The sequence below is a fragment of the Pinus tabuliformis genome, chromosome 4_1 (genome assembly GCF_031772625.1).
Source record: "Pinus tabuliformis cultivar Carrire ecotype Pingquan chromosome 4_1, CPIR1, whole genome shotgun sequence".
NCBI classification, from domain to species: Eukaryota; Viridiplantae; Streptophyta; class Pinopsida; order Pinales; family Pinaceae; genus Pinus; species Pinus tabuliformis.
The window spans coordinates 589165853-589192025 of NC_142303.1; the positions used below are offsets into that span (position 1 = coordinate 589165853).

At 38.8% G+C, this 26173-nt stretch overlaps 1 protein-coding gene across 1 annotated transcript in view; it reads right to left on the minus strand.

The window, feature by feature from the left end:
- LOC149177341 (uncharacterized) overlaps positions 1-26173 on the minus strand; it is a 223769-nt gene that overhangs the window by 53855 nt on the left and 143741 nt on the right. The window contains exons 3-4 of the mRNA XM_089420096.1: positions 14076-14133; positions 13368-13461 (exon numbers count right to left, since the gene is read on the minus strand). Of these exons, the coding sequence (XP_089276222.1) occupies positions 13368-13461; positions 14076-14133 (152 nt within the window). The remainder of the gene's footprint in view (positions 1-13367; positions 13462-14075; positions 14134-26173) is intronic.

The following is a 26173-nucleotide window of genomic DNA, read 5'->3' on the forward strand; positions in this document are numbered from 1 at the left end:
TTTAGCAGGCATGTGACTTTCGATGAAAATGCTGCACTTGGAAAAGCAAGGGATAGTCCTCCTCCTGGTGAAAAGAAGGATCATGACATGGACCTACTAGAAGGTCCTTCTATGCTTGAACCTGAGAAATATGTTGTTGATGATCCCATGGATTCTATGGACCCCTTGGATCCTCCTCCATGTGATCCTCTTGCCAGGAAGAGACCACTTTGGCTTCGTGATACATTACAGGATGTTGAAAGACATGTTGTTGCTAGAGGAACCTTCAGGGAAAGTAAGAATCCATGTCAATACCAGGGTTATGTTGTGGCTATGAGCTCCATCATATAGGTTGAACCACGCTTCTTTGAAGAAGTGAAAGAGCAAGTTTGGAAAGATGTTATGGCCGAAGAATATAAATCTATTATGAAGAATGATGTGTGGGAAGTTGTTCTGAGACCCAAAGGGAAGTCTGTTGTGACTTCTAAGTGGTTGTACAAGATCAAGCATGGAGCTGATGGAAGTATTGAGAAATATAAGGCGAGGTTTGTAGCTAGAGGTTTCTCCCAGAAAGAGGGAGAAGACTATGATGATATATTTGCACCTGTTGCCTGCTATACTACTATTAGATCTATTGTTGCCCTTGCTGGTAGTCAAGGATGGACTATTCACCAGATGGATGTGAAGACTGCGTTTCTTCATGGCATACTACAAGAAGAAGTATACGTTGAGCAACCACAGGGCTTTGAAGTACATGACAAGAAGGCTCACATTTGCAAGTTGAAGAAGGCACTTTATCGATTGAAGCAAGCCACAGAGCCTTGTATGCCCATATTGATAGCTACCTGGTGAAGCTTGGATTCACGAGAAGCTATGAAACCGGATTCGTCCAAAACAGGGCACGTGTCTGAATCCCACGAATCTGACACGATTCGATGGGAATTCGAATCCTAAAATGGGACACCACGTGTACTAACAGGACACCATCAAATTCCGGCCGTGTCCCATTAGGACACTTAGTGTCCCGATTTTGGGATTCGAATCCCAAAAAAGTGAAGGTTTATGAGGTTTATGAAGGAGGGTTTATGAGGGTTTATGAGGTTTGTGAGGGTTTATGAGTGAGGGTTTATGAGGTTTAGGAGGGTTTACGAGGTTTGTGAGGGTTTATGCAGATATTTGAATTTGGTATGTACTATGCATGCTATAATGTTACTAACTTACTTTGTAAACAGTAAAACTAACATCTAAATGAAGATCTATGTTTGAAATCAATGAATTTGTATCATTAATGAGAATTTGTGTAAGAAATATCTAATTTTTAATATATATATATAATGAATCCTACGTGTCCTGTTCCAAGGGGTCAATGTGTCCAAATCCGACACTTGAATCCCCGTATTCTACGAATCCCGAATCCCCGTGTCAGGTGACTTAGACGAGAAGTAATGTCGACCCAAACCTCTGTTTATTTTTGGTAGCATCGGATGTGCTCTGGCCATGGAAATCGATGGAAAGGCTAAGGCACATGAGATCTTCAAGACCCAAAAATTCCACCCAAACGAAGAGATATTAAAATAATTAATAATTTTAATGAGTCCCTAAGTCTAAACTTAGGAAAATTAAAATATTAATGTGTATTAATATAAAATGGGTGAGAAAGTTCTAAGAGACGAGGATCAATCCAGATCTAATCTTAGTCGTTGATTAGGGACTTAATCTCGGCCGTTGAATCGTCAACAAGAAAAGTATAAGAGGAGGCTTGAGGGTCAATTGGAGATACACCAAGAGAGATCAAGAATTCGATTTTCTGGGGTTGGGTTTGCTGAGGAAATCGAGTTAGAGATCAGTTGTAGTGAGGGGCAGTTCAGCAAGGGATTTCGATCCAAGGTTGAAGAATACATATCAGAGAGGCAGCAAAGTGTTGGAAGAGGCAGCGCAGAGCCTAGGAGGGTTGACGCAGAGGCTAAGGAGGCCAGCGCAGAGGACCATAGAGGCTGACGCAGAAGTCGTAGAGGCTGACGCGGAAGTCGAAGAGGGCTTCAGGGGCAGTGCTGAGAGTGTCTGTGGGGTAGACAAGGGTGACGCAGTTCTAGAGGAGTGCTTGGAGCAGCGTTCATTGTCTAGCACAAGGAACAACTGGAGTCACTATGAGATTGTTCATCTGGTTGCTGATTTACCAAAATATCTGTCTCCGGATAGAGGTACTACTTCTGAGGATATTCTCTGAAGGGTGAGCCATTTCTGGCACCCTAGTTTTATTCAGAAATCTGCTTAATAATAAAACCCTCTATATGTTGCACTGGTTTTACCACATTGGTCTTTTCCGACGACGATTGTCCAAAAATAACGGTGTCTCTTGTGTGATTGTTTTAGTTTATTTCAGTGCATGATTTGTATATCTGTGAAAGTTGCATTTGTGTTTACTTCGATATTTATGCAATTAAATAACTTGTTAATATAAAGAACAAGTAGGAAATAGTAAAACAGACATTGCGGTAGGGATTTCTGATGTGTTAGATTCAGGAATTTTCACATGGTATCAGAGTGATTGCAGATCATAGGAAACTGAAGGCACCAACCAAAGAAATCTAAGAATTTTCAGCAAAGAAGCAGTTGTCCCGAGAGACAGCGTTGTTCGAGAGCTGAAGAGGCAAGAGGAGTGACACAGTGCAAAGAGGGTGATGCAGAGGCTCATGCAGAGCCTACATCATCATTCTGAGCTAGGAGAAGGGCCAGCACAGAGGCAGAAAGGAGTAGAACAGGCTCACGCAGAGCCACGTCATCCTTCTCAACTAGGAAAAATTGATGCAGTTGGTTGGGAGGAGCAAATTCAGCCCAAGCCGTGATTGTGTAGAGCCTGAAGGGCTAAGATTCTTCAGTTGTTGGGGCTAAGGGAGTTGTGCAGATTGTGATTTGAGGCGCTGGTGGGACGTTGTTTCTGTCTGTGCAGAACAATGTCTAAGGAGACGGAACCAAGGTAGAGGGAAGCACTACCTCGACAGATTTCTAGCCAAGAAATCTAGATCCGGGTTGCAACGGCAAAGGGGGATTGGAGAGGAGTGATTCGACAGTTGGCCAGAGGATTTCCAAGAAGGAAGTCGAGACTCAGAGGAAGTCTAGAAGAGGAGCAGAGATGGCAATGAACGGATTGGGAGATCAGGACAGATTGGACAGGGCTTCCAATTTTGTCATCTGGAAGGCCAAGATCCTGGCAATCCTAGATAAACATCGCATCAAGGACTATGCCTTGAAAACCGTAGCTATCTCAGTTGAACCTAATGCAAATGAGAAGTATGAGGCCATGGCGAAGGCGAAATCCATGATCCTAGACGACGTCAAGGATCATGTAATACCACATATTGCTAAGAAGTCAATAGCAAGGGAGATGTGGGAGACCCTGATCACCTTATACCAAGGCTCTTCCGTGCAGCGGAAGATGTTACTGGAAAATCAGTTGAAGTCATATCAGATGCAGAAAGGAGAGGAGATAGATAACTTCCTTCTCAAGTTCCAAGGAATTCGCGACCAGCTTACTTCCGTGGGGTCTACACCGGATCCAAAGTTTATGGTCAGGCTGCTCAGAATGCAGTCTCTGAGAACTGGGAGACGTTTGTCCAAAGCATTTTGGGCAGAGCAACTCTCCCCAATGGGGAGGAGATGTGGGCAGCTCTTCGACAAGAAGAGATCAGGAGGTGACCAAGGCGGAGAGTAGCAGTAAGGGAGTTCGAGTCAAGAAAGAGGAGGAGGAGGATGCGGCTCTAGCATCTGCGGGACAGTAAGGGGTTCAGAAGAGAAAGAAAGAGGATATCTCCAAGGTCAAGTGCTTCAATTGTGGGGAGCTTGGACATTATGCATCTCAGTGCCCCAGGAAGAAAGGCAAGGGAGAAGCTTCTAACTCAAAGGCAATTCCAGCAAAGGTGGAAAAAGATGTCAAGACTAATGACGATTGTGCCATGAGTGCTCATGTGCCTCTAGAGAAGAAGTGGGGAGACATAGAGCTGTAGTCAAGAGGACTACAGAAGCAGGGGCAGGATCCTTGAGGTGTCGAAACTCTTGGATCACATCCGGCTACAACAGCCCTTAACAACAGTAGCATGATGACAGATGTCAGGTGGAGCAAAGTGTGGGGGAGTGACAATGGCAAAGCTAGAGTGCCAAAGTTAGAGGCAGCGCAGTGGATGTTGTAGCAGTATGAGAGGCATAAAGCAGTTTACAACAGCGCAGTGGCAGCAGAGGGTCAGCGCAAATTAGCAGCAAAGGTAGCTTCAACATCACGAGGCTTCTAGACCGACAGGGATGTCAGTGTTTGGGAGAAGTCAGTTACTTATTTCTCGATAACTAAGTTGCAGCGCAGCAATAAGCAGTTGCAGTGCTATGGGCAGCATGTTGATAGGGAGCTGCAGTACAGATGTAGCAGTGGCAGTGGCAGTGTCATGGGTAGCACTACAAGAAGCAACAGTGTAGTGGATGTAGGGCAGAAGGCCCAGCATCAGCACAGGTACAGATGGGAAGGATCAGTGTGATGTTTCAATGGTGAAGCATTACTAGAGCACGTTCCTCGCTAAGAGGGAGTGTTGAATTTTGGTAGCATCAGATGTGCTCTAGCCATGAAAATTGGTGGAAAGGCTAAGACACGTGAGGTCTCCAAGAACCAGAAACCGTTTGAAGAAATTCCACCCAAATGAAGAGATATTAAAATAATTAATATTTTTAATGAGTCCCTAAGTCTAAACTTAGAAACTTAAAATATTGAAGTTTATTAATATAAAATGAGTGAGAAAGTTCTAAGAGATGAGATCAAGCCAGATCTAATCTTAGCCGTTGATTAGGGACTTAATCTCGGTTGTTGAATCGTCAACAGGAAAAGTATAAGAGGTGGCTTGACGGTCAATTGGAGATACACCAAGAGAGGTCAAGAATTCGATTTTCTAGGGCTGGGTTTGCTAAGGAAATCGAGTTAGAGACCAGTTGTAGTGAGGGGCAGTTCAGCAAGGGATTCCGATCCAAGGCTGAAGAATACATATCAGAGAGGCAGCAAAGTGCCAGAAGAGGGAGCGCAGAGCGTAGGATGGCTGACGCAGAGGCTAAGAAGGCCAGCGTAGAGGATGCAGAGGGCCATAGAGCCATAGAGGCTGACGTAGAAGTTGAAGAGGGCTTCAGAGGCAGCGCTGGGAGTGTCTGTGGGGTAGACTGGGAGCTGATCAGCTGACGCAGAGCTGAGGAAGGGTGACGCAGAGCCAAGGAAGTGTGACACAATTCTAAAGGAGTGCTTGGAGCAGCTTTCGCTGTCCAGCACAAGGAATCGCCGAAGTCACTGTGGGATTGTTCATCCGGTTGTTGATTTGCCGGAATATCCGTCTCCGGATAGAGGTACTACTGTCGAGGATATTCTCTGAACGGTGAGCCATTTCTGGCACCCTAGTTGCATTCAAAAATCTGCTTAATAATAAAACCCTTTATATGTTGCACCGGCTTTCCCACAATGATTTTTTCCGGGGACGATTGTCCAAAAATAATGGTGTCCCTTGTGTGATTCTCTCAGTTTATTTCAGTGCATGATTTGTATATCTGTGAAGGTTTCATTTGTGTTTACTTCGATGTTTACGCAATTAAATAACTTGTTAATGTAGAAAACAAGTAGGAGATATTAAACCAGACATTGCAGTAGGGGTTTCTGATGCGTTAGATTCAAGAATTTTCACAGCCTCTACTTCAAAGTGGTCCAAGGTATGCCTTTTATTTGGATTTTATATGTTGATGATTTATTCTTAAGAAATAGTGGCCTCTGATGCTCGAGTGCAAGAGGGAGCTAGCCTCTAAGTTCAAAATGAAAGACCTTGGATTGATACATTACTTCTTGGGCTTAGAGGTGTGGCAAAGGCTTGATAAGATTCTCCTTTCTCAAGGAAAATATGTTGTGAAACTATTGGAAAGATGAACTTTAAGAAGCTATGTGGAGATACTGCAAGACCTGACCTGGCGAATCCCTCTGAGTATCAACAGTTGATTAGGGCACTGATGTTCCTTGTGAACACCTGTCCGGACATATGTTTTGTAGTTAACACCATAAGTCAATTCATGACTGAGCCTCTTCATGCACACTAGGTTGTTGCTAAGTATGTGTTGAGATATTTGCAAGGGAAATTAATCTTGGTCTGATATATACTGCCAGAGATGTGAAACTTCATCGGTACACTCATGCTGACTAGGCCGGAAATGTTATTGATAGTAAGAGCACATCAGGGCGCTAATTTAGTTTGGGTTCTGTGGTGATATCTTAGATGAGCAGGAAACAAAAGTTTGTTGCCCTAAGCACGACCGAGGCAGAGTATATTATTGCTAGCATGGTTAGTCGTGAGGCAGTATGGTTGAGGAAGCTCTTTGGAGAGTTGTTTGAGCAGGTTCTGGATACAACAGTTATATAGTGCGACAGCAAGAGTGGGGTCCAATTGGCAGTGAATCTCGTGTTTCGTTACACAGTGCAGAGAGGAGTCGTATGACTCCATCATATTTCAACTAATGAGTAGATAGCAAACATACTCAACAAGGCTTTGCCGCAAGGGAAGTTCTTGGTCTTCAGGGAGCAGCTTGGACTAATGGATGTCACGCTTTCGAGTAAGGGTCCTGACTGATCAAGGACACTGAGCTATGCTCTTCCCCATTGTCTAAGCTCCCAGGGTGAGGAATTGAGCCTTAAAGCTCCTGGGGTTGAGGGAACTCTGAACAATAGCATAGGGTGTGATCCTTACCCTTGTGGTGAGTAGATTTCAACTATTGTCATTGTAGGGTGTGTGTGTGATCCTTGTCATTTATGACAAGTGAGTATCTCCCCCTACCATCAAGTCTGGGACATGGCAGAGTACACCCTAGTTGGTATCCTACCCACAAGCTGAGCTTGTTGGGATTGTACCTCCCCATCTCGCCAATGGGTTGAGGTGACTTGAGATAGGGTGTGATCCTTACTATTTATGGTAAATAGTATCTCGCACAAGTGATGGAATGCAGGTGTTCTACCGCTTGGCTCTTAAGGGTCCAGGTGGGAAGGATCAGCGGACAATAGGACAGAGTGTGATCCTTACCTCTCATGGTAAGTAGATCTTGCTTATTGTCGCAGGTCAATATGATAGAGTGTGATCCTTACCATTGTGGTGAGTGGATCTCGCCTATTTTCCTTGGCTATAGGGTGGTAGTTGGACTGTTGGAGCTCCCATATAATGATGATTCTTCTTCTTTAGATTCAAGAGTGTTCAACAGATGAGCAGTAATGAGCACAGACGAGAGATGACTTGGTTCAGTGATGATGATGGCGAGATTTTTGAGATGAAATTCATGATGCAATCGGAAATTTCTCCCTCGTTGAGAGGGAGTGTTAATTTGGTAGCTCAAGGGCAAATTCCCTCCATTGGACAACCTTCCTCATCAAGAAAGACCCCTCCTAGCCCTTAGAAGAATTTAATTTGGTCAAGGAAAAATATAATTTTTAAAGTGAAACTCACATGTGCACAAAAGTTCAAGTCATCCTGGGAAAGCTAATTCGACCTCCTAAGACTCATATAAGTAGACCTGAAGTCACATCATATATTCTCTCTCTTCTCTTGATTGGTTTGTACAGGTCTGCAATTAGAGGTCTGAGCTCACACGTGCAAAGGGAAAGAAGGAATTTTGTTTTGCTGCATTGACTTTTCTGTTTCGGAACTTTGACCAGCTTTTGACCAGCGTTGACTTGGTTTCACTGAATTTGGATATGTTTTTGAAGGTCGAGGTCATAGACAGTTTGACTGAACTTTTCTGGGTTGTTTGACCAGTGTTGACCATGGACCTACAACCAGGGTTTCCGATGGTCAAAGGTTCACTTTGACCAAATTTGTGAGAGCAGAATTTTGACTGTTTTGACTTGGGTTGACTGATTTTTGAAGCCTGAATTTGATGCTGCTTTGACCGGATCATTTGGAGGCCCTTGGACTGTTGATCATTGACTAATCAGGGTTGTTGCTACTACTGTTGACTTTGACCAAAAATTGCAGATTTGAGTTGTTGACCAGATTTGACTTTTGGGCTCATCTCTTGGATATTGGTTAGTTGATTGTTGGATAAGTCAAAGATTTGACTTTGACTCTTTGTTGATGAATTGGAACATTGTATCTCTTTGTTGAACATTTGATGACAATCTAATAGAAAAAGAATTTGAAAGGATCTTCCCCGTTGTGGGTTTTTCCCTAGTCTTTGACCAAATCTTGTGTCTCTCTTGTTCTTGTTCTTGGTTGTCTTCTATTGCATTTGAATTATTGTTCTATCTACAATTACTTTTTTTCATTGGAAGATTGAATTTAATGAAAATTGATAGCTAATCAACTAATTGGAATAAGTGATTGTGCTAAGCATGGAACAGTGGAAAATTAACAATGACTAATTGTTATAACTTTTTCTTAGAGAAATTTTTCACCATGAGAACATCTAAATCATCGTTATGAATACCTCCCTAGCTAAGAGGGAGTGTTGAATTTTTGTAGCTATATTTGGTCTTCATAATTAATATTTTAGCCCTTGATGTATTTGTAATGTTAAATATACAGCACATTCTTCATGCTATTGTCAAAAGAGAAATTTTAATGCATGTTCTTCACGTGCTTTTCAAAAGAGAAAATTTGAATTTTTGAAAATTAAATTTTTGGCTCCAAACAAGCCAAGTCAAGTCAGCCCCAGTCAAGCAGCACCCATTCAGCCATCCATAAGTGTAATCGTAAGGCACTCGACCTCCTCCTAAGAAGCACAATTTTGGATCCCCTCTGTTCAAGCAATTTGGACCCTTCTGAGGCAAGGAAAAAGAAGAATTAGAGGCAAAGTATTGGACGAGTCTGAGGAAAAGTGTTGGACAAATCTAAGACAGAGCAAGGACAAATCAAAGGTCGAACTTTTGGGCATCTCGGGGCAACAGATCCAGGTTTTTATTGGTGCAAAAGCAAGACGAATTTCTGCCCTTCAAGATCAGATCAGATCAAGGTTCTTGGGCAGTTGTTTGACTTGACTAGGAGGTTGTTGGACCAGGTTTGACCAGTCAGTTTGATCAACTTTGACCTTGTGATTGACTAGAAGATCCAGGTGTGCCTCTTGCTGAACTAAAGATTTTCTCTAAGGAAAAGGTCCCCCCCAAGTGGGTTTTCCCAAGGTAAATGTTTGTGCTCTTGTTTGGCTGTCTCTTTATGATCCTACCGGCATTTAGTTTCTATTGTTAAGATCTTTTGTGTAATTGCTTCATGACAAATATAAATGCAAGAAAAGACTAACTAATGAGATCATAAGTAATTATCAGTTTATAAGATCCTATGAAAAATCAACATGGGGTACACAGAGATAATTCTGCATATGACAGGTACTGTCCCTTTGATCATTGACTTCTAGACACCTTTCAAATGCACATTACCTTGCATACTTGAGATCTCTATTGAGCTCTAATTACGCTTTTTGTGTCTGTACAACCTTCAACAAATGCTCCATTCCTTAGTTTTCTAAACTCTCTATCAAGTAAAGTTACATTATCAATTATCACCCATAAACTTTCCTTTGCCAAGTGCTGTAACAATGGTAACGAAGACATAATTCACAATACAACATTTTCTTTTCACGAGATTCCAAGCAAAGTACAGAAAAATTATTTGTCTTTATCATAAGATTGTATAATGTGAAAATAGCCCTAAAGCTTCTGTTCATCACAAATTATTGTAAGTCATCCATGTTTTTTCAAACAATATCTTCTATGAGTGGTTAAGTGCGTGAAGCATACCTACTATTCAATGTCAAATCCTAAAAGAATGACTAGACATTACCCTCAAGGTGCCATTTCACAAGTCCTCTACCATTGAAGGCCATACTCTAGTCTCTCCCTAAACTACCGAATAAGCTAGTGTGAATACTATTCGTATGATGTCTAAAAGTCCTGAATTTTGACCTCCTCTCTGAGATCATTGTCATTTGGTTCTTTTTGGCACACCAATGGATCAAGATCAAACACTAACAAAATCATCATATTTTGTTGGCCAGTTTGATTGATTTTGATGATCAAAGTTGGAAGAAATATCTATGCACTTTACTCTCTTATTTATCATAGCCCGTTTGCCAAAGAGGTGTTGCATGCAAAGGAAGAGCTCATGCCAAATTACATCTCAGTGTTTTTAAAACCGGAACTGGTGACTGGACCGGTCCACCTAATGAACCAGTTTACCAATCGGAACTGGTGACCGGACCGGTCCACCTAATGAACCAGTTTACCAACCAGAACCGGCCTATCCGGGGCTGGTTTGGTCTAAACGAACCGGTTTTAGAAAAATACATTAAATAATTATTTTTTAATGAAAAAAACTATTTTTAAGATTTAAAACCATGATTCCAAGCCAATAGAGACAAAATATGCAAAGATTGCTCATTTATATACCATGTAAAGGTGAATATATCAAAATGGCACCGAGTGCAATACATATCATCAACAAAATACATAAGCAATGAGGCTCTAATGTCCTCTAGAGTGCAAAAACAAAGCCTACAAACTGTGGGGCCAGTGGCCTACTACAAGACTCCAGTCTACATATATGATAATACTATAATAGTGATCAGCATTATCACTTGAAAGTTGAAACTTCTCATGAGTCATCGTGATCAAACTCGGTTGGTTGAGTCTCGACTCCCAAACTTTGCAGTCACAAACTTCTCTATTGGTTCAGTGACTTGAGTCTCAAACTTCTGAAGGTATTCTGCCCTAATATGCCCTATTATTTCATTTGGTGCTCCACATGGCTTTACATGGCCTCCTATCCCAACCAAGTGTTGCTTGAACTTGTTAATACCCCCTCCTTGAATGGAATTTTGGCAATATTTGCAGATCATTTTGCCATCAATCACATCACAATGAGCCCATGGAGTATCTCTGGCTTTTGGAGGCATGATGACTACATGGAAACGCAAACTAGCTTCCTTAGCCTCCTCTTGAAGATGGCAACCCCACTGACAACTACACACTATCTCCAAAATAGCTCCAACTCCAACTCCAAGATGACTACTTCAGCAAAAACTCAACATTCTCCAAGCTCACAAACAAACTCACAAACACTCCAAATCAGTTGTGTGAGACAAATGAAAGTGAGAGGGGCCTCTTAAAGGCTTGAAGAGGGTGTTTTTGGAGGGAAAACACCCCTAGTTTTCCCCCAAAACCCCTAAAACACAGTCAGCAATACGCTTTTTGGAGTTTACGGTGGGCGTGCCTCTAACCGGCTAGTTTAGGACGGAACTGTCCGGTTTGATACAAAACCGGCCAGTTAGCACCAGTTTAGGGCAAAAATTGGCAAAATGGGCTAATGAACCGGGTTTTTTGGCCGGTTTCAACCGGTGGGCTTGCTAACCGGCCGGTTAGACCGGTAACCAGTTAGCAAGACCGGTTTTTAAACTAAGTTACATCTAGACCTCACAAAGTATACGAAGAGAAAAACATCCACTCTCAGAACCCTTTTGTTCTGTGTGAAATTCATCCCAACTACAATATTAACATGACATGTGCTTAACTTCAGGAAATTTGCACTAAGGAAAAGAGGAACCTGAGAATGAAGCAGAGGCTATGCTCTCGCTGCAGCTAGGGTTTCCTAGCCATCATCACCTCGCTTTAGGTGCTTCAGTTTCCATTTCAGATCTGAGGAGAGCAGCCATCATTTTGCCTCAGGAGAAGCCAACAGATTGCAGTCTCTCAGTACAGATTTGAGGGTTCTCTATCTCACAGATAACAGTCCCTCAGTGCAGATTCAAGGGTTTTCTCCGCGCATTCACGATGGGTGTCCCTTCTTCTAGGGTCAATCCCATCTCTGAAAATAGCAGATGTACCAAATGGTCAAATGTCATTCCCAAGATGGACTTAGGTTCTTATGTGGCACCTCAGAATATGGGTATCTTGAGGGGGAGACGATTAATAGGTAAATTTACAGGGTTTTGGCCCAGTCTTAACACTGTCTTTGAATGGACTGTTAGGAATTCGGGTGATCTTGACCCTGTTGCAATGTTATCTTGTGGTAAAGGTTTATTTTTATTTTTGAAAGAAAATAACCTAGGGTTCCGATATTTATATCTGGTCCTGACTTCATGGCCTCCAAGAGAATGTTCCTATCCCATTGGACCCTTGATTTCAATCTGAACATGGAAATCTCTTTAGCCCCTATCTGGGTTGGACTTCCACATCTCCCCATTTTCTTCTAGGGTGAGGATACCTTCAAAGCAATAACAAGATGGGTTATTATATAACCCATGCAGAGACTAAAGACAGTATTCTCATTTGCGCTAGAATATAAGTGGAAATAGATTTTGATAAGGGATTGCCTGAGGTGATCCAGCGTGAATTGGAGGGATGGAACCATCTTCAATCTCTTGATTATGAGCAGGTTCCTTTTAAATGTAACACTTGCCATAACTATAGGTACTTTCAAAAAAGTTGTCCAATCATCAAAGATTCCCAGTCACTTTCTAAGCTGAATCCAACTTCTCAAAATAATGATGAGCAAGGCTTTAAGCAAGTTTCAAGAAATAGAAGGAATCAAGTTCCAAGGGGATCTCAACCTGCCTTCAAGCCTTAGCCTCTCTCCAAGCCCAAATCTCACTCCAATAACAAATTTGGAGCTATACAATCTGAAGAGGAAATAGAAGAGGTTTAGGATCCCAAGCCATCATCAGTTCCAGTGCAATAAGAGAATACAGATTCTTCAAAAGCATATGCAATTCCCTTTCAGGGTTCTTCAGAAACGTACCAAGATAAATCCTTGGTACTTAAAAAAAGAAGATTAAGCTGTGAAAAGGAGAAGGAAGATGATAATGCCCCCTCCTCTCCATCCTTTTCAGAAGTGTTAACAAAAAAATCCTGTGCCTCCCCCCCTCTTAACTCGAGGCAGGAAAGACGACAAAGAAAGAAATTCCAACTCTCAGCAAACTCTTGACTCCCTTGGTTTTAGTGGGGCTGCATTTTGATCAGTCTTCTATTATGTTCTGTTTTTGTATCATTTTGTGAGCAATTTGTAAGAATCTACTCTCATAATCAGGAAGCTATAAGATTAAGTTTTCGAAGGTTTAGAGTTGGATCCCTTCCTGTTTTCATTTTGATGGGGGGAGATATTTTTTTTTTGTTTTGTCGTTCATCTCTACTCTGAATTTCTGAAGAAAACACCCCTTGTATCTCTACTACGCACATTTGCCACAATTTTTTCTAATTTGTATATTTCCCATTTTAAAAAGAATAAAAAAAACATGAAATAGGTTAACTTCCAAGAACAACTATGGAGAACTAAAAGGAAGATGAACAATTTAATAAAGACAAACAAATCAAATTCATAGTAAAATTCATTACCAAAAGTTGTAGAACTCACTGGTTTACAAAGTCATAAAATTGGACCATCAGCTCCCGATCATTTTCATAAACAGTGTTAACCTTCCCCAAGCAAGCAATGCCAAAGTGTGGATCTGCACCTTCCAAATACAAGTATTAGAAATTTGTAAGTAAATCAACACAAACATCAAATAAGTCATTTATATAGAATAGATGTTTCATTCGAGTAAGAACTATGATGGCTATTTCAGTGACTCAATTGTCAGTCGTAATTCCCAGAAGAACTCAAAAAGCAGCCAGGACATCATATCAACATGGTTATGCTTTAGGTACAATCAATTACTTTAATTACTACAAAAATGCATTAACAAAGACACAAGAAAGAAGCATATTCTTCTCAGATTATTTGCCTTATAGTAGTTATAAAATCAAATCTCAAGATTTACACCTCACTAAATCCATAAGAAAATGAAGTAAACTACCATATTACCAATCAAAATTTTATAGAAAGTGAGGATTAGGATTTCCAAGGGTCAAAAGCTTTAGCAGCTATTCACAAAACCCAAATACAGAAGTATTTTGAATCAACCTGGATATAGTGAGATTGGATCATCACAAGTATTGTATACAGCTCAAAATGTTATAGGTTCATGAATGCATAATGTAGAACAAATTTGTTTAAAATGCACTCCACAATTGATTAAATGTTTATCAGGATTTCACCAGATGGAGAACATAATAGCCTTACCAATGCCCATCTTCAAGAGAAGCTCCTCTTGTATCTCAGTTGTGACAGCAACAGCTTCCTATAATCACCACAGCATAACCATCCAAGGTATTAATAGCATAAACACAATTTGTCTAAGTAAATTTAACATGAAAGGCACTAATCTTACCAATAATCTATATGTACTTAAATAGATGTCCCATTTTTCTGATGTGATATCCTCCATTTAGAAGCACAAACCTCACTACATATGTTCTCAGTTTATTTAAGATGATTTTGCATTTAGGAATTATGCTGGTTAAAAACCACTTACTGTGCATAAGTTCATTCAGTAACCTGACAATGACCTTAAATTAAAATCTATTGAATTCATCCTTAATGAGTCTGATAATAATCATTTGTAAAAGATGCTAGTAATTAAATGTTAAGTGATCCGTGTGTAAAACGTGCTCACTAAGTGCGAAAATTGAACAACGCAATTCAACAAAAACAAGTTTGCGTAGTAAAGGCTTAATTGTGAGATTAGGATAAAATTGTTTATATAACATTAAATAAAGTGCCAAATAAATGAACTTTTAAAACCTTATATCTAATAAATAAACAATTCAAGTATTTGAATCAAAGGCAGATAATTATTTACTTTAATTCCATGTACTGCTGGTTATACATGACCTGTGAAATTTAAGCTTCAAATGTAAGCTATTGAAAAGGTCTTAGAGAGAAACAATTCTAGTAGTAGATCACATATGGGCATTTATCAAACGTTTAGGCCATGCCCTACCTCTAAAACCCAACTCTCAAATTTTTTCAGAGATAGAATGTTATCCTGGATATATTTATTTATTTCAATGCCTAATCTGTTGTATTCAGACATTTGTGTTTTGCGAGATTAGGATAAAATTGTTTATATTAATATTAAATAAATTGCCAAATAAATGAACATTTAAAACCTTATAAATAAACAATTCAAGTATTTGAATCAAAGGAAGATAATTATTTACTTTAATTCCATGTGCTGCTGTTTATACACGACCTATGAAATTTAAGCTTCAAATGTAAGATATTTGAAATGTCTTAGAGAGAAACAATTCTAGTATGTAGATCACACATGGGCATTTATCAAAAGTTTAGGCCATGCCCTACCTTTAAAACCCAACTCTCAAGTGTTTTTCAGAGATAGAATGTTATCTTGGATATATTTGTTTATTTCAATGCCTAATCTGTTGTATTCAGACATTTGTGTCCACTTTTACTGAAAATATATAAACCAGAATGGATGAGTTGTGTGATGCATGCTGATAACAATTTTAGAAGCACTGTATGCCATTCAAATTCAGCTGAAGTGCACTACTTGAAATGGAAACAAGCCTTTGACAGAAATCTCATACTTGAAAATACCGATGGGGTCCGATTCGTAACCAAGATAGAGTAAAAAACATTTTATGCACATTTGGAAAGCATTTTATGTTCAAGTGTTTGTGCCATTGATTGTTTTGCTTCTATGCAGTTCATCAATATAACATCCCTATCAAATTCCTAAGCATGAGTAGTCCTTTTTGTCTTGTTCTCTGGACAAACATGAGTTGTTTCAGGCTTTACAAGCCATGGCTAAGAGCAAATCACCAGGACTTGATGCATTTCTCTGAGTTTCAATCAGCTCCTCGACCTGTGGTTGGCAATGACCTTTTTGACTGTAATGCTTGCCGATTTTGTTGAAATTTGGGGCAACTTTGGGATGAATTTCCCCAAGAGAAATCCAATTACCCCAAAAGAAAACCAACTACCCCAAGAAGAAACCATCTTGCCCCAACGAAGAATTCAATTTGGTTAAAGAAAAAATTATTATTTTGGCACTCCTCTCTCTCCATTATTTAATGTGACATAATCCATTTGGGCAATCATCTATGTTGGCTCCAATTTCAAGGCACTTATAAGCAAATTACAAGAGTCTTCCTCAAGTCGTGATAATTTTTAGGGCTCAATAGTTCTTTGCTATAGATAATTGCATTGTTTAACTTTTCAACAATTTCACATTACATTCACCCCATAACATCATAAGCAATTATATAGAGATAATTATTAACATCAACAATGCAACGGAACAATAAGGAACATTAAAAGAAAAGCATACACAATAGAGACACCAAGATTTAGGTCAGAGACCAAGGCAAAACCCCACAAGGGGGAAACCCAAAAATCAATTATTCTTCTTTTTATGAATTCATCAAATGTTCAGCTGAGTACAATAATAATAAGACACAGGTCTTTCAACATCAATCACATTAGGCCTTCTAGACCCAACCCTGGATCATATAGGATCCTCATAAGATGGCAGCTATCATGGAGGCATTCTCAATCCCTCCACAAAAATTTTGATATCACTGTCACAAGTAGCATATACCCCCCTATCTCAAATCACTGTCAAGTAATACTGTCATTACAATTACAAGGATACTGCCACGCATCTGTTATATAGCCATACTACCAAATATCACTGAAAAAAAGGAATACTGCCATACATCACTGAAGATAATAACACTTCCATAAGCTCCCTGCCATATATTATTGACATACACACTGTCATATATCACTGATGATGTCACAGCCAAATATTACACTGTTTTAAGGACACTACAAGTCATGCCATATATCTGTCATAAAGAATACATCATTGAAAATATCACTGCCATATATCACACTGTCAAGAGATCAAATATCAGTGCCCCACATCTTTGTCAAGAGATCAATATCACTACCTTTCATTACTGTCATAAGCACATAGGATAGGGCACATTTGTCATAGGACTGCTAAAGTAGGCCTAACAGACCTCATAAAAGCCACATAAAACAGGCCTTGAAGATCACATAAACAGTACCCTAGCCGCAGAAGGTTAGGGCCTATTAGGGTCACACCAAGGGACTACTTAAAATGGCTAGAACAGTCCAGTGTTACTTGGGAGTGGGAGAGAAAACGGGTGCGGAAGTGACATTTTCAGAACCTCCCGGTTTGGGAGCGAATCCCGGAGCGCTTTTTTATAATATATATATTTTTTATATTTTTATATTTTGATATATATGTCAACAAAAACATGTAGAATGATGAATTAGATATAAAAAAACATAGATTGAACCATATAACAACAATCATCTAGAAGTTATAATCTTCATCAACCACGTCCACAAGTTAGTAACATACAACATATTGAGTCTCATGATTCATCAATCTTAAAGCTTCAAGCTTTCAAAATTCAATATATAACATTTATCATCATTGATCAGCAAAGTTGTACTTGTAAGCTAAGTGTAACCATTACAACAAATAATATCTAACATGAAATGAAATGTTATAAAATGAAATGAAACAACTTTCGACTTTCATGAAGCATCATATTCATAATTCATTATTAATGAGTTATAATTGCCAACATCAAACTTAAATTGTCATATATTGTTTAAAAAAATATCATAATAAATATGAAAGAGTCAATAGTTATAAAAACTACTAGAAACTAGAAAAGACAAGTAAAACCAGTGTTGATAATATCGGTATCGGGAAAATATCGGCGAGGGTCCAGAAAATATCTTATCGGCAATATCGGCGAAAATATCGGCAAAATATCGGCAAATATCGGCAAGCATAAAAATGCATAATATATTCATTTTTTTCAGATTTTTAAACATATAAAGCAATAACAACATGAAATAAACACACTGGCACATAAATATGAAGAAAACACTGATATATATGATGTCAAATAGAAATGATACATCAAAGGTGTTACCAAATCCTGCTGATCCCTGATAATTGTCCATTCAAGGACTCAAATATGGAGAACCAATACAAAATAACATCACATATATAAAATTATCTCATCATCATGAGTTATATGTAGCATAACAGATAAAACTAGTAGCTCTCTATCTGAAATCACTGCCCTCTCCCCCTTTTATGGGAAAACATGATGGGCTGTTTGCCAGGCTTGCCCCTAGTAGTAGGAGGTCCTGACCCTGCCTCTGCACCTAATGTCAAATAATGAGTGCTAGGTATGGGGCTATGCTCTCCTATATCTATAGCAGATGGTGTTGATGCTGATGCTCCCGCAGTGTCCTCCTCCTCCTACTCCTCCTTTGAGTGCTGCTACTCCTCTGACTCCGAGTCCTCCTCTTGCTGCCCCTGCTCTAATGGATCATCTGCCACTGGCTCTAACCATGAAGGTGACTCCTCCAAGAGGGGCTCCTCAAACTCCACCCTCCACAGAGACAATACATCAATATTGTCTAAGCTAAGTCACATGACACGAGGACACGAGACACATAGGACACGTAAATACGAGTATTCATTACGAAACGCAACGACCTGGAAACAAGACATGGGGGACACGTTTTATATATATATATATACCGAAATATAGTTTTTTATCCATATTAAATTGCAGGTTGCAGCTTATCTAATCAAATTAAAATATAATTACTTCTCAAAGTTCATAATTCACTTTAAAAAAATAAATAGAATCAAAATTTACTATTTAGAAATTAGAATGTGATATGCTTGGTCTTGATTCTTGAATATTCAATGTTCATTGTTCATGTACAACTTACAAGCACATAAGAAAATAACTAAAGTCTAATCCTATTGATTTCCTCTGCCCCTCTTGCGAGAAAATGCCACAGCTTTCCCTTTCCCTCTAGATGTAGTTGTTGGTGCTGGTGGAGTTGGCAGTGGAGTTTGCTATGCTCTAGAAGCTGAAGAACTAGAAGTAGGAGCTATAGGAGGTAGACCACGTCCTCTACTGGTGGCAGGGGTAGCCTGGGCAGGTGGTGTCACCTGGAAACATTACAATCTCCCAATCCTGAAATCCTAAAAAACTGATAAGTCTGCTGCATTTTGAATGAAATCTAAAATTCTACTTTCTCCATATGAAATCCAATGAGGCCGGAACCACTCTCAAACATCCTGAGTCATTTCATGGTAATGTTAAAAATTTAAGTAAAAGGATGAAAATGAAGATTAAGGAGAATGTCACTTTTACTTTAAGAATTTAACATTACCATGAATAGCATATCAATACTAGGACCTAGAACGCTCAAACCCTCCTTGGCAGCAACCGCATAGCCCTCCCCTTCCTTCTCCAGCAATCAAAAATGAAAATGATATGAAAAAAACCAAAATCGGATTTTTATAGGTCATGCAGAAATTTTTTACAGTCACCAGGCGATATTTTCGATTGTCGCGCGATATTTTCGGAAATGAATGATACTTGTTCAAAATGAAAGAAGGTGCTTCAGATTGAAACACAAGTAATCCTGAAAATGAAACAAGTAATCCTGAAAATGAAACAAAAGACGTTAGCAAAATCAATACAAGATATTAAATGCTTTCAAGATATATTATCACTTATTAATCCAAAGCATACAAGGAAAGAATATCTTGCAAAGGAAACCAATTAGAATTCTACTTGCACAATGAGATAATACTTGCCCAAAGTATCAATTCAACACATTTATAAATGACAAGCGTAATGACTATTTGCAAGTAAAACAATGAGTTGTGTTAATATGTAATGCACCTAAACTAAAGTTGAATGCAATTATCTCACTTACTTTTAATCTAAATGCGTAATCTAGGTGAGAGATCTTCATTTTGAACTCTTACCAAAAGGTAAAAATTGGGATGACTGTAAGAAAGAGGGATCGAGGACACAGTGGTGTCATTAACGATACCCTTTCCCTGACTCTTAGTAGCTAGCATGTGTCTCCGTTCCTACAAGGGGACAATCCACCTTCATAACTGCATGGGTCACATGCTTTTACCTTATTTCGTATCAATTAGAAGAACTTTCCAAAAAAGTCTTTTCCTATGGTTTCTATCAACCAAGCTTATGCTTGGAGGTTAATTTGTTTAAAATGCAACTAAATTAGAATGTCTAATATGATATGCAAGTGAGATTGCAAGTGCTATGTAAAAGATAGAAATTGCTTCAATGAAATATGCTCCACAAAATCACTTGTATAGTTGCTCAAGTAAACACAAGATGCCTAAGCTACATGAAAAATTGTGAGTTGCTAAAGATAGATGATGAACCTATAACAAACTAAAGCAAATGAAGCTTGAAACGCATGTAAAAAATTTCAATGTAAATTGCAAATGCTTTGAAAATAAATTTAGATAAGCTTGATGCCCACAATAGCTTTGCAAAAGAACTTTAAACTTGAGAAAAGAAGATTAGCTTGACATGAAAGTAAATAGTTGCTTTGGAAAATAGACTTGTCCAATACACAATGCTTCAATATACTCAAAATGGAAATATTGCATAACAATAAAGCATGAATTATTTAGACAAGTGTCAAGCTAAATGTATCAAAGTTTGCTAGAAAATGATAGAAATGTTTGCATAGAGTAGGAGTAAATTGCCCTGCAAATGGAAATGTAAACTTGAAACTTGTAGCAACAATGATTAAGTGATGCAAGCTTAAAGCATGTAGCAAACTTGAAGAAAAGGAAATGTGATTTGTGTTACTTCCCAATTAGAGCATGCATATGTGTGAAAAATGAAAGAAATAGAAATGTTAACAATCAATCCACCCACAAGTCTTTCTCCCTAAATGGAGAAATAGGATGCCATGGGTAAACTCACGCTCCGACAACAAAAACATAAATTTTTATTATTACAGTGTTACAATGAGGTTAGAACCTCTTAGAGGATTGACCAAGAAATAATGAAAAGATACAATGTGAGATCTTGAAACAACAAAGAAATCCCTTCAAGAATGAGAGCCTCAAAAAGAGATGAAAAGATTCTACAATTAGAGAATACAAGCTCCAAAATTATATACGGCCTAGCCTCCACATCTCCTAATGCCTGCGGCCTCCTTTGAATGAGTCTTGAAGCTTAAGAGGACCTACAAGAAAAAGAGTTAGGGCTGAAAAATTAAAAACCAAAGTTAGTGTGAAAAGAGAGCATGTAAGTGGGATGATAACACTACAAAATAATATACAAAAACTAAATCAAGTGATGGGAAGAGAACCCATCACTTGTCTAGCGTATAAGAAGCTCTTGATTAGCTAAATAAAGAGATGAAAGCACAAGATCAAAAGATATAAAAAACTTTTTGATATTTGACTTATGCATAAAATATGTAAAAGAGAACTCTGCAAGAACAAGTACTTCTAAACATTAGAATTATGAAATTCAAATAACGATGACAGTTCTTTGAAAACAATGTCAAGAGTGGGATGGTCTTTTGAAGACTCCCCTCACGCTTGCTAGTTGATTCAATAATGATCCTCTACAAAACTTCCAACACACATTAGCTCATATGGATTAAATTAATAAACAATGGTGAGATAACTCTAGAAATTTATATGAAAACAACTAGAAGTAGTCTACACCTAGAGCATATTCACAAATCAATTGTAAATGTAAGATAGCTATACATCTACAATTCTATAAAAGCATATGAGAAAATGAAATACAATTCAAAGGCACACGTAGAGAGAATTATACCATCAACGAACCAAGCACATGCTCCAATGGAATAACAATCATGAATGAACCCCAAAGTCTTTTTATTCAAATGAAGAACAAGAGTACATAGAAGCAGAGCTTCCCCAAGCACAATAGCTTGTTGCAAAAGATACAAAATGAGAGCCCAAGGCTCAATTATATAGGAGAATGGGTGGAGATCCCAATGAAGAACCAAATGCCAAGTGTGATGATGACAATCCCAAAGCTCCATCATGCAATTCAAATTCCCCAGAGAGGCCCATGCAATCCTTGAGAGGAGCTAACTCGTTGTTGAGGAGGGACAAGTGTATATGGGAGTGGAGTGGTAGGAGACCAGTCTCCACTCATCTTCAGTCAAAACTCCAAGTCAAAGCCCACCAAAAAGATGACTCATCCAAGCAATTTGAATTCCCTTCCTTAATAAATGCGTTTTTCCTTGGGAATCTTGTGGTCCCCTCCAAAAATTCGATTTTCTTGGAGCACATATTTTTTCCTTGATTTTAGGAGTCCACATTACCTTAGGACTTAACTTTAAATCCTATAAGATTTTCCACCTCATTTCCACATCATTTGGCATGTGTGGATATTTAGTTTTCTCCATTTATTTAATTGTTGACTTAATTTATTGCCACATTTTCCACTAAACTTAGGAAAAGTGGATTTTGAGGCTCTAGAACACATTTTTAACCCCTCAAAGTGTATTTTAGTAGAAAGTTGAGGGTGAGAGGTGCAATTTTTATTACTTATACCCCCTACAACTTCTCTAGACATCACTTATTACATTTTAGATACAAATTTTATTCCAATTTCCGCCCTGCGGAAAATTTTAAAAATTAAAAAATGACCCCCTAGACCTAACTAAATTCCACGAAAGGTAATATACAATGATTCTAAACACTAGGACTCACCCAAGGCCTCACCATCAAGTTGTACTCTGGCTTTGGGGTTATGCTTGGAGGAAAAAACTCAATTAATTATTAAGTCCTCGTAAGGAGATGATAATTAACCAAATAAAAAAAAACCTCCCAGAGTAATACTCACTTGATGACAAAGTCTCAAGCTACCCAGGCATGTTACATGACTCAAACTCATCATACTAGCATCACTTTACAGCATCCCCGTAGGGCTTGTGGAATCTGGGTACAACAGAAAATGATGAGAAGAAGAAGTAGAGTTGAAAAACTCTAGCAGTATGATGATCTTTGATGGTACACGCATCTGTTTGTACATCATGTTGATTTGGGGTAGCATCGGATGTGCTTTATGCCTCAAATTTTGCAGGGAGGCTTGGGTACATGTATTCCAAAGAACCCAGAAAGTGTTTTGGAATATTCTATTGGAAATAATACTGAGAGGAGGGGTGAATCAGTATTAGCAAGTCAATTATTTTTCATTTCCATAATTAGATTCATATACGCTACTTCAGTTAATGAAACTTGCGTGTATACGCGACTGTGTTTAAGGCAACCAGCGTATATCCTGCAAACTTAAGATTTAGTTAATTCTTCATATGTTGATCTTTAATCAGTGCATTAGAACCATATAAACAGTAACCAGGTGCAATAAAAAAGAGAGCAGATAGTCACACACAAGAACACAAGATATAAGGTGGAAACCCAATGTGGGTGAAAACCACCTGCTGTAATCGTCTCTATCTTCTTTTTAAATCAGAAACTTCTTTTTACAATTTTGTACTGGTGCAGTCTTATACTAGTACGCAGGCTTCTACCTGCAGAAGACTACAACCTTCTCTCATTCTCTAGCTTCTCTTGGAAGGGAGCTACAACCCCCTAGCTCTTATACTAGCTGATATGTTTACTAGTACGTAGGTGCCGGCTTACAAAAGGCTACAACCTTCTCTTTTCTTCCAGGGACCATGTTTCATAAATTTTCAAACTGGATCCATCAATAGCATCATTCAATCATCAAATATATCTGCATCAACCAATCTCCTTTTGCACCAACCAAAACTGAATCAACCAATTAACTTGACAACCCTTCAATCAGATCTTTCAAAATGCTATAACCAAAATACAGTAACAGTAACCAGAACCCAGAACATTGCAACAGCAAACAGAAGTAGATAAAATATGCTTTGTGAGATATACGCTACTTCCTTTTGTCGAACCTGCGTGTATACTACTATACGCACTTTCCTCAAGGCGAACCTGCATATACGTTGTATTGATATGCAGAACCAACATGTATACGCGCCTTTTCTAAAGTGAACCTACGTATAGATCTGTAAATGATGATTTAAACTTTACAACAATTCAGACTTCAATTATACCCAGATCATCATATTTACAGATTACAACATGCGCCAGTTATATAGATAAATGATCAAAACCACATAGAGATACTTCACTTCAAGCCTTAAGATCTTGACCCATCAATAGATCTTATCCTTCATCAAGCAAAGGTTCATCCTCAGTTCAAATCCAGCTATGCACCACAACCCAATAATCTGTATATCAGATCTTGCTCTTCATCAGATATTCATTACTTGAGTGCCTTTGCCTAATGATCTTCTCCTCCTTTTATAGTCTTAGGCCTTGCTCAATACCATGGACCAAAACCACTTAGGACCAATACCTTGGACCAAATACCTGGGGTCAACACTTCAAACCAGATACCTTGGACCAATACCAGGATCAAAATACCATGGACCAAATACCACATACCAATATTTAGTTTCCCAACATGTACGTGCCTTTCCTTCTGTGATAGTGCATGCGTACGATATACGCACCTTTTGGTCTGCTAACCCGCGTGTACACGCGGCTTGGTCAATAGGGAACTTGCGTATACCTCTCTTTCTTCATTTTGTAGGTTTGAACTGTGATCTGTCATCTGAGTGAGTTGCCAACAAGGACAACACCTGTGTCATAGTGCCAAATCTGTGTCATAATGCCAACAATATCCCCCTTTGGACTTGATAGCAACCCCAAGTCACTCTCCCACTTTGTCATCAAGGGCAAAGGGTTATGCTCCCCTTGAGTTCATGTTGAAATCTCTGATATGCTGAAATGTGTTGATTGAGCTTCATGCTCCCCCTGAATATAAGCAAGGTCTGCAAAAAGATGTTCTAAAAGAAGAACATGACTCTATACATACATCATAAATGACCTTCTTATCACCAATGACTCATATATACATCCATCTCCCAACCAAGTGGGGATATACCAATTGTTTATACATGTCAAAACAAGAACATTACATCATCCATCCCATGCATAGTGGGGTAACAAAATAGGTCGTTTCATGACCTTTACATTAAAAAAAAATACATGACATATATAACAGAGACCAAACAAGACCATGATAATTATCAGCAACTAGTAGCATATGTCAATCAGCATCCAGACCAGCAACCATGTTCTCCCCCTGAACTTGTTCCACCTGAATCAAAAACAATTGTGTGAATTCATACCAAGATCTTCTAAGATAATGCCAACAATGCATTATTATAAGTATATGCTCCCCCTAAACATGTGCCAGATGATCATTGTCAAACCCATATCAGACTCCTTTCATCCTAGATCTGGCCCACTTCTTTTCATCAAGTCAACATATACGCGACTATAACCACAGAAACCAGCATATGTACGCGACCACGCTTAAGGAAACTCGCGTATAACCACTTTTCTCTGAAACAGAGAAGTTTTAACCGCAGGATGATGCATCAACTGCTCCTAGCTTCTGTCTGAGATATTCAAATGTCTCTCTGGGCAGTGGTTTGGTGAATATATCAGCAACCTGTTCTTTGGAGGGAACATACTCCAATTTGACCTTCTGTTCAAGCACTTGTTCACGTAGAAAATGATATTTGATGGGTATGTGCTTGGTCTTGGAATGCATGACTGGATTTTTTGAAATACTGATGGCGCTTGTATTATCACATAGAATGGAAATGGGCGAAGTACATGTGATCTGAATGTCTTGCAATGGTTGCATCATCCAAAGGAGTTGTGTGTAGCAAGATGCAGCAGCCACATATTCTGCTTCAGCTGTCAATAATGCAATTGAACTTAGTTTCTTGTTGAACCAAGACACTAATCTGGAACCCATATAGAATGCACCACCACTTGTGCTTTTTCTGTCATCAACACTTCCTGCCCAATCTGCATCTGTATATGCATGAAATGTAAGATCTGTATCACTAGGATACCATAAACCAAAATTTTGTGTACCTTGAAGATATTTGAAAATCCTTTTGACTGCCTGAAGGTGTGATTCCTTTGGATTTGCTTGGAATCTTCCAACTATTCCTCCTGCATGTATGATGTCTGATCGGGTACCTGTTAGATAAAGCAGACTGCCAATCATGGATCTGTAAGTTGGTTGATGTACTGTTGTTGATCCATCATTTGAGCTAAAACTGCATCCTGTTACCATTGGGGTACATACTGGTTTAAAATCTTCCATGCCATACCTTTTCAAGATCTGTATGAGATATTTGGTTTGAGACAGAAAAATGCCATTTTTATGTTGTTGAACTTGTAGACCAAGAAAATATGTAAGCTCACCAAGCAGGGACATTTCAAATTCTTGCTGCATTACCAAAGCAAAATTCCGACTCATGGCTTCTTCATTGCTACCAAAAATGATATC